The sequence below is a fragment of the Sitophilus oryzae genome, unplaced genomic scaffold (genome assembly GCF_002938485.1).
Source record: "Sitophilus oryzae breed Bouriz unplaced genomic scaffold, Soryzae_2.0 scaffold_1018_pilon_pilon, whole genome shotgun sequence".
Classification (NCBI taxonomy): domain Eukaryota; kingdom Metazoa; phylum Arthropoda; class Insecta; order Coleoptera; family Curculionidae; genus Sitophilus; species Sitophilus oryzae.
Window position 1 is genome coordinate 1276649 of NW_022145636.1, and position 18825 is coordinate 1295473.

The following is an 18825-nucleotide window of genomic DNA, read 5'->3' on the forward strand; positions in this document are numbered from 1 at the left end:
GTTTCTATTTAATTTGACAAATAAATAAAGCTGTCTCTTTAGTTGTCAGTTTTGAGTCAATATTTTTTAATTCTCTTTCGTGTCGATTGCCGATTGAATTGGAGCCAGAACTGGCTCAAAACGAAATAAGTAAACAGGGCCGTCCTTAGCCTGTAGGCCGCCTGGAGCAAGCCCGAAAAAATGCGTCCCCCCTACATACAATCTTTTTTTATTAGTGCGAAGTTTGATCCGAAGAATCAGGTGTGAAAAAAAATTATGAAAGTTGTGCCACAGGTGTTTGATTGGTTATTGAAATAAACAATTTCACATGGGTCGCGTATGCTCCGTCCGGATGAGCTATCTTGAAAAAACATCCGCGCGGACGGTCCGTTCCATCTGAAAGCCCTGTTAGACTGTTCGCTATTTCGTGCTTAATAGATATTAAAGATAATCCGCTTAATCGTTCTTGTGTCATACTTGATCTCAGGTAATTCTCAATTATTTTGAGTTTAGAAAAACTTCTCTCTCCGGTTGCCACTGAAACCGGCAGCGTTAGTAAGATTCTTATTGAGAGTAAATATTTGGAAAGTTTCCAATGAGATCGTGAATTTTTAAATATTTTAGTGTTTGTTTTGGACAACTGAAGTTTTCGGCATTACCTGGTGGTATTAGAACAATTAGAGCTAATATCTCGTCCCGAACTACTAGGCCATTAATATCACATTTGTCTCCGTCCGTTAAATAGAGATGAAGATCCATACAATGCTTCGTTGTTTCCTCTCGTTGATATTCCTGAGAACTGTGAAGTCGTATAAAAACGGAAAATAGTCCGAGTGAGCTTTTAACAACCTTTCCTGGAGAGGAACAACACAGGACAACAAAGAAAAAATCGATTTTAAACTTTTCCTGTGGATCTAAAATTGGCTCATCCACTGATTCATACAAAAACTGTCTAGTTTTTTTTCTGAGACGAGCTCTAATGTCGTTAGTAAAAACTGCTTCAATTTCCAGTTCTTCTGCCAGCTCTGCAGCATCCACTAATATTTCTCTAAAATGGTCGTCAGTCCTTATTTTGACAAAATAATCGTCGATAGCTTTTAGAGCTTTTGTGGACTCAATGATGTCGAGTTTCTCATTCTGAAGCAGTTTACTAGTTGCATTTATACTGTTACTGTTGGAAATTTCGTACCGAAAATTACCATTTTCCGAAAATGTAGTACTGACGCATGACGTACCGAATTTGGTCAAGATGTACCGAATTCAGTACAATTGTACCGAAACGGCCGCCCTCAAATTTGGCCGCCTGGAGCAAGTGCTCCTCTGCTCCACCCCTCAGGGCGGCCCTGAAGTAAATTACCAACAGATATTCAGGCTGAGGCGACAAAAGCCATATCCAAACTACTTCCATTTAAATCCCGAATAACTTATGAAAAGGAATACAAAAATTTTCAAAAATGGAAGCAATTAAAAAACGTGCTGGGCGAAATAAAGTTTTTAACCTATCCTCGCTGTTAAAGTATCATTTAATCCTTATTTAATCTACGTTTGCGGTTAAAATACTATTTTATCTACTATTTTTGATAGATACAAGGCAATTTTAACAGTTGCTATGGAAAAAAATGATTTAAATCAAAAAAGACTCAAGTTCTCTTGTCAAGTGAGCTTGCAGCTCTGCTAAGGACATTGTCAGTTGGTGCTTTTCGATGAAAACAACCCGATTACCAAATCAAATTAAATTTTCTTCTCAAAATTCAGCAGAATTAAGAGCTTATAAATCCTGTACAGGACCGAGGAAATCGAAAACGTCTCTCAATCTCCATAAGGGATGAGAATTAATTTTAACCGGCACTTAGAGAGCGTTAAATTATAAATGCGTCACGCTGCGGTAGGGGAGGGAGGAGTACCCCGTGCTTTTTAGCAGGGCAGAAATTAGGGGAGACCGGTCGCAGCTTCATTGGAAACAAGTTTCGAAAGTTTGAGCAGTCGTTGAGAGAGAATTAAGTCTTGCCTTGTTTAATTTGCAGGAAAATTGTTGAAGAACGGCGGAAAATGGAGCCGAATTTCGCAGTTTTCCCGGTATTATTTAGGTTTAATATGGTAATGGGTTTGAGACATAATGTTTAAGCATTTATTTTTGTTCAGGGTGTCCTACTACTATAAGAATGGCTTTCGGCTGTATCTCGGAAAATATTAGCTGTATGACCTGCGGAAAAAAATATTCTAATTAATATTCAGGGCGTTTCAAAACAAATGCGAAAAACTTCAGGGGGTGATTCCTTGTTCAAAATAAAGGGTAGTTTGCTTCATAAACGTTGGGTCAAAAGTCAACCATTAGGGAGATATCGCGGTACAAAGATGGCGGAAAAATACTGTTTTTATTTTTTATCTTGAAAACGAAAAGAGATAGACTAATGAAATTTCATGGAAGCATTACTGTTATGAAAACACACTTTCTGGTAATTTTTCACTTTTTTAAATGAGTGGAAGGGTTGAAATAAACTACCCCTATCATTCTTGTTAACGAAATTTAAAGAAAAATCTAATCAAACACATGCAAAAAAATTAATTTCGATAGCTTAGTTTGTTTAGAAACTTTTTTATCTCTTGTGTTTTTTTGATAAAACTCACCGATTTGAAATTAAAAAATAAAATGTAAAGCATTACATGCAAGGAAAAAAAACATTTTCTGATAAAGAATCTAGTGGGCTACTAGAGCTACTAGCTACTAGTAATTTTTTTACGAAAAAAGCTAGTCGGCCGCTGTTACTTTTTAGGATGTTCCTAATATTATTTTATTTGACATTACTCTACTGCAATACGTTATTATCTAGATGATTATTATTATCGTTATTATCACTAGATTCTTAATCTAAAAATGTTTTTTGTCCTGACATGTAATGTTTTACATTTTATTTTTTAATTTCAAATCGGTGAGTTTTATCAAAAAAACACAAGAGATAAAAAAGTTTCTAAACAAACTAAGCTATCCAAATTAATTTTTTTGCATGTGTTTCATAAGATTTTTCTTTAAATTTCGTTAACAAGAATTATAGGGGTAGTTTATTTCAACCCCTTCCACCCATTTTAAAAAAAGTGAAAAAATTACCAGAAAGTATGTTTTCATAATAGTAATGCTTCCATAAAATTTCATTAGTCTATCTCTTTTCGTTGTCAAGATAAAAAATAAAAACATTATTTTTCCGCCATCTTTGTACCGCCATATCTCCCCAATGGTTGACTTTTAACCCAACGTTTATAAAGCAAACTACCCTTTATTTTGGACAAGGAATCACCCCCTGAAGTTTTTCGCATTTGTTTTGACAAACACCCTGTATATTCGAAGAATTTTAAATTTTTTTAGCCGCAGATACCTACTATATAACAGTGTCTTTTTTAAAGTTCAGCCCACCAATAATTTGCAATCTTGTTTGACATATACAGAGTGGGTTAAAACTAAATGTTGTTGTACGTATCTTATACAGGGTGCGTCTTCTATAAGTGCACATATTTTCGGGACTGGTAGATCTGGATAAAAGAAACATATTTTTTCTCTCCATTTTTCAAATACCTCCAAATCCAAAGTTCTTTCTTAAATTCCATTGGATTTCTTCTGTGTTTTCGTTCCTCTAAATGTAATCTACTACCTATGTTGCCATATTATCAAGATATTATATTTTTTAACTAACTTTTTTTATATTTACCCCTAAAAATATGTGTACTTATTTAAGAGTCATCCTCTATATCAATTGTTTTTGTAAAATTAAAAAGAAAAATGGAGGTGACTGAAATCAGATTCAATCTTCACCAAAGTGAGAGGAGTTCGCAAACAGAATAAATTATAAGTTTACACCATAGTAGCGTTTAATAACTAGAGAACATAATTAATAGAGATCGATGAGCTAGCTCCTCGCGTAAGTGTGGAGCTCAATTTATTATTCATCTTTTATATACACGACCATAAAAACCGCCCAGTCACTGTCCTGTTTATTATTTTTATCTGCACACGATCGGTCAATTTAATATACAAGATGGTCTGGTATAAGAATGGGCGATAATGGAGTTTGCATATCGATAAGTTATCGCAATTCATCCATCGATATATTATAATTATCGATATACCGATAGGTATGTATACAGGGTACTCCGAATTGTATTCCGGTAACTTCGGCAGTATATTCTACAGATAAAAATAAGTAAAAAAGTTTGTATAAATGTATGTCCGAAAATGCATAGTTTCGGAGATACAGGGTGCAGAAGTTTCATTTTTATTTCGAGTTTTTCCAAATAATTTCTGAAGTATCGTCAATAGTTGGATGAAAATTGGTATTTGGGAGTTTTTTGCCATGAGAAATTTGATTTTGATGTCAATATGACTCCTACTTGTAGAGGGCGCCTTTTACATATTTTTTAACTGGTTTGACGAGTAATAACTTTTCATCCGTACCTGTATAAAACTACTGAGTAAAAAAATATACATTTACGACGTTTTTTACATAAAAAAATCTCTTAGTAAAAATCGCTATGAGTATTGTTTCTCGAGATATTTGGAATCGAAATTATCAATACCCTATTACCATTGACATAAATTAAACATGCTCACTAAATAGTTATTAGACTGAAATCATAAATTTGAAATGTTTTTGTACCAAACTATCTCCGAAACTAAGCACTTTAAAACATACATTTATACAAACTTTTTTACTGGTTTTTATCTGCAGAATATGCTGCCGAAGTTGGAATACAGTTCGGACCACCCTGTATATCGAGGAATCGATAATTTTGACGTAACCTATTGTTATTCAATATATCGATAGTTATCGATATATCGGAGAAAATCCATTCCTAATTGAAACTATCTAGATTGTTGTATTATGAAATTTTAGGGAATAATGATTTAGAGAAAATAAAAATATAGTATATCGTATTTTATACAGGGTGTCCCAGAAATAAGTACAGATATTTAACTAGTAGTATATTCCAACCCCCGAAACACGCCAGTGAGGTTATTTTCGCGAAAAAAAAATTTGAAAATTTGGAATTTTTTGAAAAACGGTAAAGAGAAAATATGTTTCTTTTATCGAGATCTATCACCTCTCAAAATATCTGTACTTATTTCTGGGACACCCTGTATAATAATTACAAAATGTCCAGCTAGTATTCAGTTTTTTAAACGGGTAAATAAAAATTATACGCACAAAAATAAATTTTAAAATATCGATATATCTATGGATATATTAATATTTCGATTGTTATTGACATATCGATAACTATCAATAACAGATACTTATGGAAATGATATAAAAATCGATAGGTGACGATAAATATCGATAGTTATCGATATATCGGGAAAACTCCCATCCCTAGTATATTATACACAGAATATTTAAAGGTTTATCATTAGTTTAAAAATAATTTATTTGTTTTTTTTTCTTTTCAACAAATAAAATCTTAATAAATTAAGTTACTTTAAGCTATAGACACGTATTATTATATAGAATGGCTACAAAACAGTTTGTGACTAACAAATCTCCAGAATGATGGAGAAATTTACTAGAACTGAGACAGAAAAAAGTCGAAAAATGGCTAATTTTTGGCTATTTTTTTCCTTATTTTCAAGTCTCTTAGAAAAATAGTAAACACAGTCATAAAATTATGAAAATGTCACCATTTATGGGAAATTTTACACTGATTTAGAATATATAAAGAGATTTAGAATATGTAAATTTGTCCGAGAACACAAATAATCCATAACCTATTTTATCCTTCTTAAACCTTAACCAGACCATATTACTAACAAATAAGCCGCCCTATCGATCAAAGGAAAACGGACGTAATCCCTACTCCTTCCCTTACCCTATTTAACCCCCTTTACCCTTACACCGTGATTTTCCCACCCCCTAGTACTAGTAATCCTCTAGTTATACCCTTACACCACCTCCAATTGGGGAAATGAATGCAGAAACCGCGCTATCGACCCACATTATCCCCCCAACTCCTTTAAACGGCGCTGCAACAACCTGGTCGGCGTACTTTTACCCCTGGTTCTCCTGTTTCGGCAAAAATTCGTAATTCGCTGCAGGCTAGCGTGTTTGAGGGGGTGGGGAGTGTATTGGGGGTTGTTTTAATAGGAAATAGGCTAGAATCTAGAATTAGGGGGTTGTTTGTATTGGAGACCAGTGAAGACACTAGCTAAAAATACGAAATAATATTATACATGTATTGATTTCTTTCGAAAATCGACATGAAAAACTATGAAACTATGATCTCTTCCCGGACACAAACGGTACATTGTGAGACAGGAAATTGTAGAGAGAAACAAGTTCTATAACATAGGATACAACATTTTAATGAACAGTGCTTTCCATAAAATCAATAAAATGAAAAATATACGAAATAATATACATGTACTGATTTCTTTCGAAAATCGACAACTATGAAACTATAAACCCTTCCCGGACACAAACGGTACATTGTGAAACAGGAAATTGTAGAGACAAACAAGCCCTATAACATAGGATACAACATTTTAATGAACAGTGCTTTCCATAAAATCAATAAAATGAAAAATATACGAAATAATATACATTTACTGATTTCTTTCGAAAATCGACAACTATGAAACTATGATCCCTTCCCCGATACAAACGGTATATTGTGAGACAGGAAATTGTAGAGAAAAACAAGCCCTATAACATAGGATACAACATTTTAATGAACAGTACTTTCCATACAATCAATAAAATGAAAAAATACGAAATAATATTATACATGTACTGATTTCTTTCGAAAATCGTAAACTATGACACTATGATCCCTTCCCCGACACAAAGGGTACATTGTGAAGAAATTGTAGAGAGAAACAAGCCCTATAACATAGGATACAACATTTTAATGAACAGTGCTTTCCATAAAGTCAATAAAATGAAAAATATACATGTACTGTATATTATTATATATTTCGTATAGATAAAGAGTTGTTATCGAAAAGTTGTTTGATTTTTAGGACTTTTTGATTTTTAGGAAAAAATTTAACCATATTTTCATGTTTTTTTCTTATTTTCTCTAAAACGCTATGGAAATTTGGAAAAAGATAAACTAGAATAACCATTTTAGAACAAGTAAATTTTTTTTATGAAGAATGAATTTTTCTGAAAATATAAATAATAAAAAAGTTTTTCCTCTTGTAAAGACAATCCGGGGACATACTGTATATTTATGTAATTAACTTACAACAAAGTTTCATGCACAAATATTTTTTTAACTTTTCAAATTCTTTTTTCATCATCAGCTGATTTTTTTTATTCTTTACATGCATCATTCCTTCAAAAAATTTACTCTAAAAAAATCATAATATTAATCTTTTTTCTCTCTGTAACTTGCCCACCCTAACCAAAGATTAATAGTCGTTTTAAAATTACGACAAGACCAAAATGACACAGTTTAGAAGTGTGAGCGAGCTGCTGAGCAGAAAAAAAAATCAGGAAAGGCCTAAAATGACAAAGCACCTTCCTCTGAAGGGACAGGCAAAAAACCGGTGTTAAAATTTTGTCACTGACAAACTGTAATAATTAGATGAGAAAATATAGGGTTGGTGTAAGTTACCCTTTTTCCCTTAGTAAAGGTTAGAGGATTTTGTGGGTGAATAAGAAAATAATAAGGGATGAACACCCTTTTTTATGAGTATACAGGGTGTTTCAAAAACATTTGCCGTCTCTCGTGGGGAGATTTTAATTATCTAATAATATTATATAATTATTCCAAAAGTGTTTTACGTTTAAAAAAAATATTAAGAAATTATTATTTCAAGGAATTTATTACGAGTAGAAAAAATATTGTACTGGGCTGACGTTGGTTTCTATGCAATTTGACAAATAAATAAAGCTGTCTCTTTAGTTGTCAGTTTTGAGTCAATATTTTTTAATTCTCTTTCGTGTCGATTGCTGATTGAATTGGAGCCAGAAATGGCTCAAAATGAAATAAGTAAATTACCGACAGATATTCAGGTTGAGGCGACAAACGCCATATCCAAACTACTTCCATTTAAATCCCGAATAACTTATGAAAAGGAATACAAAAAGTTTCAAAAATGGAAGCAATTAAAAAACGTGCGAGAAGAAATAAAGTTTTTAACCTATACTCGCTGTTAAAGTATCATTTAATCTACCCCTGCGGTTAAAGTACTATTTCATCTACTATTTTTGATAGATATAAGGCAATTTTAACAGTTGCTATGGAAAAAAAAAATCCGTTGATTTAAATCATTGCACCACGGGTTAAAGGTTAAACTCTTCATTTTTTTTTCCATTAGCGGTTTACTCTTTTAAAGGTATTTGGTATCATGTATAAGTAATTGCGTCAGCGTACATATCAAACGATACGTTTACGTATACGTCTTTCTTACGTATAAGATTCGTATTGGCGATCACTAGTACTTACGTAGTTTGTTAGGCCTGTGAGGGGCACACCGTTGGCCTCCAGCAGAAGGTCTCCCACGTTGAGCAGGCCGCAGGACGAGGCCGGTTGGTGGGGAAACAGCCTCTTGATTCTGACCAATCCCGGCCAAGAGCCGGCGCTGTCCACGCCGCCTGTCACGCTGAGGCCTAGACCTCGCGTGCCTTTGGCCAGTTTGACAGAAAAAGTACTCTCTGAAACAGAAAAAAAATTATTTAACATAAAAATAAACCAGAAATATAATGTGTGATATAGAATTGAAATACAGAGTTGTTCACGCTCTACTACAGGGATCTGTATTACCAGAAATCAACAGAAGAATTACGACTGTATTACGTTGCTTACATTGGTTATAGTTATACCGTGCTGGCAACTGTTACTTTTGGGTCGGCATTTACATGTGTGGAAGTAAATCGCATAGGAATCTTATTAAGTCGGAGTGAGAGAAACGCGACGCGCGACGGTGTGTTGTTGCGGCGTTGCCGATACGCCTTCCCCTATCAAGTAAAGTAAAATCACGATCGCAAACCGCTTATTTTTAAAAGACTTTTTTTCAAGAGATAACTAGATAAAATCATTAGACATGTTTCTGAGCATCTGAAATGGAATTATAAGGATATCGTTAAGGTGTCGTTTTTTTTATAACGAGAAAAGGTCAGTAATCGCGATAATTTAAAAATTCAACTTTTTAACACAAGAACTTTAATACAAGGCCATTACTCAAGAACCACTTTAGGTATTGAAACTTTTTTTTGTTTTCAAGATCGGATATTTTACAATATGTTAACTTAAGAAAAATTCGATGAGGTTGTTTTTTCCATTCAAAAATTGTAAACAATCCATCCATTTACTTTTAGAGGATAGCAATTTTCAGCAATCGTGTAATTTTTTTATTGATAAAGATTTTCACATACTGTCTACAAAGAAAATTCAGCAGAAATATTAACAAAGTTCTTGAAAAAACTACAAGCTATTATTTCTAATAGATTTCGAGATATCGATTTTTGAATTCAGAGTTCTAATAGCGCGACCACTATCGAACACCCACTCAATTCCACTTATTTTTACCAAAAATGCAAGTGTTTCTAGCTTGCACTTAAAAAAATCAAGCTATAGGGAAAATTACAACGACTCGTTAATAAATAAACAAATTAAGTATCACGAGACGTAATTAAACCGTGAAGCTGAACGCATGACGTACACCTTTCCGTAGAACTTTAAGTACTGACAGAGGTATTGATTGGGTCGACCGGTCAACTGCGACAAATCTACTATATCCCCTTCCACGTCTCTTAGCGATGTGCACAGTTTCTCGGTTTATTTCATACGTTTGGCAACGTGTTTACTGTCCTCTCTTTGTTCAGTACATTATAAACGCATTGTACTCTTCTTATATAGGGAAATCTCGACCCAGGACTAACCTTTGCCAGCCCTTAGTATGTTCTGTTTCTATCGGTTTCCTGAAAGTTTTCTTACTACGGAACACAGTTCCTGAAAAATATCTATCATAATTGCCACCGAACTAACCCATGGTACAAAGAATACAAGGTATGATCGATAGCGGCTCCAATTTCGTTCAGTTCGCGCATACCACCTGTAACGTCACTAGGAAAATAATGAATAAATAAAAAATAAAGAAAGTTGACAGGAGTTCTGCATTTTTGGGGTTATGCTTAAGAATTGTTTATTTTTAAGACTTTTTAGTTCGTTTAATAAGTTAAATTACTAAAACCAGCAGTTCCAAAAATATATTTAAAAATAATAATTATCTATTAACATGGATTTGGACGATAATAGGTAAAAATACTAAATTTATTTCTATATTCGGTATAAAATTGTTTATTAGGTTTTTAGTTTGCGATGTTTATGGTAAATAATTTTCATTTTCATTGCCTCTGAATTCACATGAGGACAGAGTTGAGGATATCTATGGAAAAGTAACCACAAGAGGAATTGTTACATCATTTAAAAAATGTTGGGAAGTTTATTGTTTCCCATCGAAAAGTAGAAAATGCCAATGCAGATGAACGTATTGTAATTGTGATAGAAGTAATTCTAAGGGTGAAGTTTATTATAATTAGTGGAAGTAATACCAAGGGTGAAGTTTATTATAATTAGTGACCTGTGCTTCTTTTTATATGTAGATGTTTCTGGTTTTGAGAATAAATCGGTTGAACGACACCCAAAATTTAAAGGAAGTATTTGCATACCCAGAATATGCCCATCAAGGATTATATAGCTCAAATTTCCTTTAATGGTAGGCAATTATTCAATGCAAATTAACTTTTTAAGTGACTGAAATATTAAATAGTTTACAATATGGTATATCACTAAAAATATATTACTTTTAGGTACAATTAGGGCCCGATACATTTCAAAAAGTAGAATATTATTTTATATTAAATGAGGTATTGTACTAACAATCAATTTATATTAATAACGGAGATTAAAAAATAACAGAATAAATAGTTCTTTTTTTTATACTACAAAAATAAACTATAGAATACAACAGTATTTAAAAACAATAAATAGAAAGTGATGTTCCGGCCGAGATTCGAACTCCGGTCTCTCGCTTCCTAGCCCGACTCCTTATGCTCCACAGTAACTTGCTTAGCGATAATTCAATGACGGTATATAAACAAAAAAAAACAGGTTTATAACAATATCTTGACGATTTGAACTGGCGCGCGGAGCGTGCTGACCAATAGCGCCTGTTGTCACCTGTGACGTAGCGACCAACCTGCGCAATATCATACCTTGTATTCTTTGTACCATGGAACTAACCAGCGCGAGAAGGCTGGTTTTTCTGGTTTTGTTTGTCAATCAATGTAATTTATGTGACAGAAATCAGGCAAATATTGGAAGTTCGAGTGAAATTCTCTCATTTACTTTCTAATATTTGTAATAATATTTTGTATTTATATCCAAAAGCCATGAAGGTCGGTAGTAAAATTAAGTCAATTTCATTAACTAAATAGAATGACTTTTTAGGACCATTTAAACTTATTATGCAGCCATTGTTCCTTAAAGTCAGGAACATTTAAAGAAAACATGATGAGAAACAAGACAACAAGTAAGCGTGAATGTTTGTAAGCTATAAAAATATAAATATTGATTAGATTTGTTTAATGATTTTTGATCTGTTTCAATATTTGTATACCAATTTTTATCCTTGCAAGAAATTTAGTCAGAAATAAGTTTGGTTGTGTATATTTTAATTAAGTAACATTAAAAAACTTTAACTCTCATTTTCTTCATAATTATCTTCTAGGACTTGATCCAAGTCACTTCTAAACCTCATATATTATTACATTTTTAGTTTCTACGATTAAAATAAACTCTCTGAGCTTTAAAAGGTAAAATATAAACAAAGCGTACAAAAACGAATTAAAATAATTTGGAGGAACATTTCCAAATGTCATTTTCAGTAAAATATTGAATCTTAATTCAATTGGTATCGCTGGAGAGCCTCAACTTTTTAATTTAGCCCTTAACAACAGCCCTGGGGCACTATATTACGTTCAAAAATTTGAAATGCAGATTCGGTTTTGTCTTGGTGAGGGTTTTTGAGGGTGCTTTGAAGGGATATAATACGCAGGCAAGGGTGATTTTTTTGCTATAAAGAAATTAGTGCCAATTTTGACTTTTTTCTTCATTGAAAACGACAGTATTTGTAAAACTAAGTGGAAGTTTCTGGTCTGAAGAGTATACAAAAATATTTTTCGATTTTTTTTATTACCTTTATCGAATCGCGTCTCCCTCTAAAAATTTCAGCGCAAATTGTGTTCAATTAACATATTTTGATTCCAAAAATACGTAGTTTTTCTATGTCCACGCAATATTGGGACACCCTGTACATTTCTACCTAACCAAGATGGACTCTATGCATTGTACAGGGTGGCGCCTTTCATATGATTTTTTTTTAAACTTTTAAAAACATAGAGAGATCTACAGGGCGTCTCCAAAAAAAGTTATCCATCAAAGTTGTGCTTGTTATAATAGAACATCTTATATATCACTAGATTTTCAGATTCTAGAAGAAAAATAAAGGTGACTTTCATTAGAGGAGTATATTATGTCTAAAATGTAAGGTTTTTGACATACATATTTAACATTTTCTAAAAATGAGGAACAAATTTTAAATTTCAATAAAAGCTAGCTAAATTGGATTTACCCAGTATATAGCCTAATATGTAGTTAAAATAACTATTGTACCTTAAATCAAATTAAAACTTGACCCGAAAATTTATACAGGGTGAGACAAAATTAATATTGAACATTGGCCATTTTTAAAAGCAAGTTACTCCTTTATTTTAAATGGAACACAGAGTATATTATTCCGATATTCTATGAAAAAATTATGTATCTTCAAAATACTATTAAAGTTATGTTAGCCTATCCACTAGACAAAGATTTTCCGAGATATTTTCATATTTATGATTTTCCGTAAGTAGATTTTATAATTTGATAAAATCTAGGTTGCTGTCATGGGCGCCGGAAGAATGAGATTTAGGGGGGGGGGGCAAGGTAAAAATGAATAAAAAATTGAAACACATTTTTGGTAATTATTGGGAAAACTGGAAATCGTCCGATTTTCACCAAAATTGGTATACACCCTATTATGAAGTCGTAGATTATGAATCTGAACTTTTTTCTTGGCGGTCTCTTACCGTTTTTCAGAAAAACGGAAAATAATTTCAATATCGAATTTTTCTTAATTTCTCATATTTTTTAAGGTTTTCTAGCACATATTTTGTTAGGTATTCAATAATCAATGATGTTTTTGCTATTTTCTGTTACTTTTTTAACCAATTCTATGCATAATAGAGGAAAATTTGCTAAAATAAATTTGTAAACAATCTGAAATTGTTAGGTTATGGTTTTGTTCGGGTTCTTGTTATTACCGATTCTGAACAGTCCTAGAACTCTGCAGCGCATGCGCAAATGAAATAATGTCTTCATATTTCCTACTGCGCATACGCATCACAGTTCTAGGACGGTTCAGAATCGGTAATAAGAGAAACCCGAAGTAAGCTTATGTGTTTCTGGCATTTAAAGCAACGTTGCCAATGCTAAACCTAAATTTAGCGTGTTTTGTTCGCTCATTCTGGAATTACGAAAGGCGGTCGCCAGAAGAACGGCTCCTTCCCATAACTGCTATTTTACCAACGAGATCTGACTATTTATAACCACGAAGTTGCACGAAAGAGTTTTGATTGCATTGGTTACAACTTCCATGCGGAGGGTGTTAATCTTTTGTTGTTATATTATATCAAAAAAAGATTAACCCCCCCAGCAAAGAAGTTAAAACCAATGCAATCAAAACTCTTCCGCGTAACTTTGTGGATATAGGTGTATATTTAATTATTGTCGATCTCATAATAGGTTATTTATTTAAAATCTCTAATCACCCGAAAAAATAGAAGATATGGCAACGTTGTACATTTTCAAATTTCTAGATTAGGTCTAGAATATATTTGTCTCTCGCATTGCATAGGAGAGAGAAAGAAGGATATATCAAATGTCAAACTTCCATCTGGTCTCAATTTTCTTTGTTATTTTGTTAAGAAAAGCGTTTTTCAGTAAAATGTTGGACATTTTTGTATCCCCAATCAAGTGTGGCTTTTAGATAAACTATAATATAATGAAAATATAGTGAAATTATTACTTTATAGGGCCGAAATAAAGAAAAATTCAATGTTGAAATAATTTGCCGTTTTTCTGAAAAACGGTAAGAGACCGTCAAGAAAAAAGTAGATTCGTAATCTACGACCTCAAATGTAAACCAATTATGGTGAAAATCGGACGATTTCCAGTTTTTCCAATAATTACCACATTTATTATTATTTTACAGAAAACACCTAAAAATTTCATAATAATGATTATTTTTTTACAGATGGATGTAAGAAGAGAGCTTTTATTTTTATTGTTTCAGTGATCCAGGGGGGGGGGCAAATGTCCCCTCTTGCCCCCCCTGTCCGGCGCCCATGAGGTTGCTGATATACCTTTTGTTAATTTAACAAAAATTAAAGAATTTAAAGTAAAATATTCAACGGTAATAAAAAGATGCACTTTTAAAAGATATTTTAATTATTTCAGAATTAGAACTAAATATAAACTTTTTATTTTTTCCTAAAATCTGAAAATTAATATACAAGGTGAGTATTAAATAAGTGCAAATATTTTCAGGGCTGGTAGATCTCGATAAAAGAAACATATTTTCTCTTTACCGTTTTTCAAAATAAAATCCAAAATAACCGAGTTATTTTATTTGGGAAAATTTCCAAAAAAAGTATTTTTTGCTAAAATTTTTAGCTATTCTGGATTTTCTTTCTTGTAAATTTAATCTACTACCTATGTTGCCTATGTATCAACAAATTATGTTTTTTAACTAAAAACTAAACAAATTTTTTCAAAAATTCCGAAATTTTGAATTTTTTTTGCGAAAAAAACTCATAATCGTGTTTCTGAGGTCGAAATATACTACACCTAAAAATATTTGCACTTATTTAAGACTGAGCCTCTATAGGGTGCTCCATTACAAAAAAAACAACTTTGATAAGTAACTTTTTTGGGGACACCCTGAAGAACTCTATATATTTTAATAATATGCTTTCAATTAACCGACATATGCTCCCAAAATTTAATTTCGATATAAACTACCGTTTTCTACCTATATAAACTACCGAGACTTCACCCTGTATTAAAAGCTACAGGTAATTTCAAAATTAAACAAATTAAAACCTGGAAGAAATTAATAAGAACCCCGATGTTCAGGCGCAACAAAGGGCATTTTTGGCATCGTGCTGAGGCTGTTATTAAATCTGTGGCTATATTCCGCACCGTTTCACGCCCTTAGCAGAAAATTTAATATCGTGTGGAGCGGTACAAAGTTTTTTGGAACCGCTGCTGTGACATACCGATAATGTTCGATTTTTAATCAAAACTTCTTAATTTGTTCTGTGGCAATTTTTCGGCTCTAACGCTCCAGTTAAATTGGCCCAAGTTGTGAAATATAGCCCAACAGAAAGTGCCAGAACCGTTTTAGAAGTCTTACGGAAATGTAGGGGCTCTAAAAGGTCATAGACGAAACTTAAGTTTCTATTTTTTCGAAAAATATCATCAAAATGTCATAAGAGTTAAAAATTTCAAAATACAATTAATAGTTATTTTTTATACAAGACGATAAAATTGTATTTTATCGTCGACCGAAAAGATTAATTCACGAGCGATTTATTAATTTCGGGAAACGATAATATAATTTTATCGTCGTGTAAACAATATTTTTTTCTATAGCGAGTTACGTTTAAAAAATATTCAGAAATTATTATTTCAGGGAATTTATTACGAGTAGAAAAAATATAGTGCTGGGTTGGCGTTGGTTTCTATGTAATTTGTCAAATAAATAAAGCTGTCTCTTTAGTTGTCAGTTTTGAGTCAATATTTCTTAATTCTCTTTCGTGTCGATTGCTGATTGAATTGGAGCCAGAAATGGCTCAGAACGAAATAAGTAAATTACCAACAGATGTTCAGGCTGAGGCGACAAACGCCATATCCAAACTACTTCTATTCAAATCCCGAATAGCTTATGAAAAGGAATACAAAAATTTTCAAAAATGGAGGCAATTAAAAAACGTGCGAGAAGAAATAAAGTTTTTAACCGATCCTCGCTGTTAACCCATATAACACAACACAGTCCTATAGATATCCTTGAGGATATCCACCAAGGATATAGTAAATATCTTAGGGATATCCAAAAACCAGAGGAGGATATTTATGGAATATCCAAGTGGGACAAAAAAAGTCATCTTCAAGACATCCCTAGGCAAACCTTTTACGATTATTTGGGATATTTATAGGATAATACAAGGATGATGTTGGGAGCATTATAGAATATTTTTAGGACATTATATGAGGACTGTTATTTGACAATACTTACTCCGTCCTTAGTTTATAGTAAAAACGTTCACAATTTAGTTTAATTTAGCCTCTGATTTAGCCACATTTTGACGTTATTCATTTGATATTTTTATTAACAGCTCTAAAATATACCTACATATTATGTCAATGACTTTTGCGTCAAAATTTAGAAGTTTATTTGTATGAGTTAAGAGCTTTCGATTTATACTGTACCGTCGCAAAAAAAAAACGGCGTACAGTTGGCTTGAAAATTACGATCGATGACATTCCCCATATAATTTTACATACAAAATCACAGCAATCTTCATTTCCAAGCCACCTCTGACGCCGTTTTTTTCGATCGTACGGTATTATACCAGATTATACAGAAGTGTCTAGCCCTAGCAGTCAACTATTAAGCTTGACCAATCAGGTTTGTTAGCGTGGTTATTTGGAGGGTTTTAATTCATTTATGTTTGTCAAAAACTCTAACGTGACTGGTCGGGCTTAAGGGCTTAATAGTTGCCTGCTAGGGCTAGACACAAGTGATTATAGCACACAGGGGATACAGGTATAATTTCTAACACCACACCTTCCAGAAACTCACAATTTAAACACAAAAATGGGATTTCTGTTCTAATAGATCAAACACGAAAATGGGTTCAGGGATAAAGAACAAGCGCTTTTCAACAAATTTTCACCTATAATTTTGTCACAAATTTTTCATTGCGAGACCCTGAGTCGTTCGTCGTTTTTCGACATTAGTTGAGGTTAGGACAGGATAGAATTTCTGCTAGAAAAAGGCTAGAACTATGAGTATATGAAAAAACTAAGTGAAACTCGACCGAATTCACCTCGAATTACACTAAATCAAAGAACTGAATGATACACGATGCAAAAACAAACAACTGTCGAGATGGATTGTGGGAAATTTTTTGAGCGGGCGTTTTAAATTCTCTGTATTACTGGGAGTGGCAAAGCTAATAAATATCCAGATTATCCCAAAGAGACCAAGTTGCCTTGACGTAATATATATCTATCTGTATGGTTTATTGCATTTTATGTAATATAAAAAGTAGTAAATTATTTATTTTTCCTAAATATCTAGACCATATTGTTAGGATATTTTATTGTCATGAGCACGTTTGGATATCTCAGCTGGATGTACATTAGATATACGACAGACATATCCATAGGATATTCTATTCTGAGACATCTACAGGATTTCAGGATGTCTAGAGGATATCCTATAGATATCTTTATAGGATGATCCTGTAGTAGGACATTCCGACATTCTATGGATATCCTGCGGATAGTTGTATGTTATATGGGAAAGTATCATTTAATCTACCCTTGCGTAAAAGCACTATTTTATCTACTATTTTTGATGGATATATGACAATTTTAACAGTTGCTATGAAAAAAAAGTACCTAAATTAACTGTTACAAACTATGTTTATTTTTGAACCAACCCGATCACTTATCCCGAATCCGATTCAATTTAAAGAAACTTGGGTTAAAGTACTATTTTATCTACTATTTTTGATAGATATATGACAATTTTAACAGTTGCTATGAAAAAAAAGTACCTAAATTAACTGTTACAAACTATGTTTATTTTTGAACCAACCCGATCACTTATCCCGAATCCGATTCAATTTAAAGAAACTTTGGCGAAATTTAAAAATAAATAATGAACCTTTCCTGCGATTGCCTGCTTGGTCCGCGCCGGCCCCCGTTTCCCCTAGGTGTCGTTTCCTGGATGATGCCTCTTCCATTAGGCGCGTTCATTACGCCAGGCTGGAAAATTCCGTCTTGAAAAATCCCGTTGTGAACGGGTACGAAGCGGGCCCGTGCATGATTTATTAGGGGAGAGTCGGGTAAAAGGGTAATTATACTAACTTTACGTGCAGGTGGTCTAGCGGGAGCCATATAAAACCAGATTTTGTTTAGATATACGTTTTTTATTAACATATTCCTAAAAAAACTACATTTTTCCGCTTAATTTTTCCACAGGGCGTTAAATTTTATAACAAAATTAGTTTGTTTCTTGCTTAGTAAAAAAATGACTGTGTTATCAACAACGTCACAGAAATTAAAAGTTTTGTGGCGTTTGAAAAATAGTATATTGTTTTATTAGAAGTAAAAATGACACTTTTCACGAGGCTGTACGTTTGACAGGCGAGGCACAAAAAGTTCGCATAATTATAGTTTCGGAGATACAGAGTGTAGAAGTTTCATATTTATTTCGGTTTTTCCAAATAATTTCTAAGTAACGTCAATATTTGTATGAAAATTGGTGTCTGGGATTTTTTTGACATGAGAAATTTGATTTAGATGTCAATATGACTCCTACTTGTAGGGGGCACCATTTATATGTGTTTTAACTGTTTTGAAGAGTAATAACTTTTCTCGTCCGTACCTGTATAAAACCACTGGGTGAAAAAATATTGCTAAAAATCGCTACGAGCAACTGTTCTCAAGATATTTAGAATG

General features: G+C 32.9%; 1 protein-coding gene across 3 annotated transcripts in view; it reads right to left on the bottom strand.

Moving 5' to 3' along the window:
* Positions 1–18825, bottom strand: part of LOC115874802 — a 118237-nt gene that overhangs the window by 15831 nt on the left and 83581 nt on the right. For 2 of the 3 annotated variants that reach the window (XM_030890102.1, XM_030890092.1), the window contains exon 13: positions 8447–8624. In XM_030890102.1, coding sequence (XP_030745962.1) covers positions 8580–8624 — 45 coding nt within the window. In that variant the 3' untranslated portion in view covers positions 8447–8579. Of the gene's footprint in view, positions 1–8415; positions 8625–18825 lie in introns of those variants that run through there. The other variant, XM_030890111.1, reaches the window with a different exon arrangement.